This window comes from Saprolegnia diclina, assembly GCF_000281045.1.
Source record: "Saprolegnia diclina VS20 unplaced genomic scaffold supercont1.44, whole genome shotgun sequence".
Taxonomy (NCBI): Eukaryota; Oomycota; class Saprolegniomycetes; order Saprolegniales; family Saprolegniaceae; genus Saprolegnia; species Saprolegnia diclina.
Window position 1 is genome coordinate 132,281 of NW_008246111.1, and position 1,174 is coordinate 133,454.

Consider the following 1,174-nt stretch of genomic DNA (forward strand, 5'->3'; position numbering starts at 1 on the left):
CCATGCTCGTTGATAAAGTGGCGCAAGTACGAGAGGCGGAGGCCGTGGGCGGGCGTTGTCGATGCCATCGGCAAATTCACTGTGATGCGCACCACTAAGCACACACTGCGTCAACGTACCGGATGGCGCGACATATCCAACTGACTCGAAAAACATGAAACCGACGGTTATAGATGAAATCAGTTCTTCATTTACACCAGTAAAACCAATCAGATAAACTTGAGTAATTGTCGGTCGCCCAGGACGTCGTGAAGCGTGAGAGCGTCGCTGGCAGACAGGCAATGTGAAACCATCTTCTGGATCTCCGAAGTGTCGGTCGGTTGTGGAGGGTGCCGTGATGTGATTGGATAAAAAGAGCAGCCAATCCAACACAGCGCGCCAGCCAATGAGCAGGCCAATCAAACAGTAGTGTGCGTCAGTTTGCAAAATGTTTGCTTGGGTGTCGAAGGCGTCGAAGGCGGAGAGGGCGCAGAAGGAGGTATGTGCCTGTGCTGTCCATCGCGATTGGCCCAAGGATGCGGATGCGATGATGCAGGAAGCGCTTCGCGACGCTGCGACAGAGGGCAACTTGACCAACGTCCGCTACTATCTCAAAAAAGGCGTCAATGTCAACTGCAAGAGCGCTGTACGTCGTCCTTTATTGATTTATTTATCGAGATTGATGTACCTTGGTGTAGCTTGGTTATACAGCCTTGTGTTTCGCTGCTTCCAATGGCCATGTGGAAATTGTCCGCTTGTTGCTCGAGAAAGGCGCGGCCAACAACGCCAAACACAAGGTGCGTGAGGCATTCCTCACGTGTGTATAGTGTGATTGCTGGTGTAGTATGCATGGACACCGTTGCACGAAGCTGCTGAGAAGGGGCATTTGGACATTGCACGCCTTTTGCTGACGAAGGGCACGGCCATCGGCGCCAACGATTACGTACGTTTAGTGTTTTGCGTTGATTTTTTACGTGTGTTATTGTGTGATTTCGGGCGTAGGATGGTCGAACACCATTGCACAAAGCTGCTAGCAGAGGTCATCTGGAGATCGTTCGGCTTTTGCTCGCGAAGGGCGCGGCCATCGACGTCAAAGACGAGGTATGTGTTTTGTTTTATCTCTCACGTGTGAATTGTGCGATTCTTGGTGTAGGGTGGGTCTGCACCGTTGCACAAAGCTGCTGAGTGCGGTCGA

General features: G+C 51.8%; 1 protein-coding gene across 1 annotated transcript; it reads left to right on the forward strand.

The window, feature by feature from the left end:
* Positions 1 to 455: 455 nt before the first annotated feature.
* SDRG_11782 (hypothetical protein) lies at positions 456 to 1,164 on the forward strand (the record flags this gene model as incomplete). Its single annotated transcript, XM_008617835.1, has 5 exons — positions 456 to 625; positions 678 to 776; positions 824 to 922; positions 982 to 1,084; positions 1,133 to 1,164. Exons 1-5 carry the CDS (start codon positions 527 to 529, stop codon positions 1,162 to 1,164), a joined length of 432 nt encoding a protein of 143 aa, XP_008616057.1. The 5' UTR covers positions 456 to 526.
* Between the last annotated feature and the right edge of the window lie 10 nt (positions 1,165 to 1,174).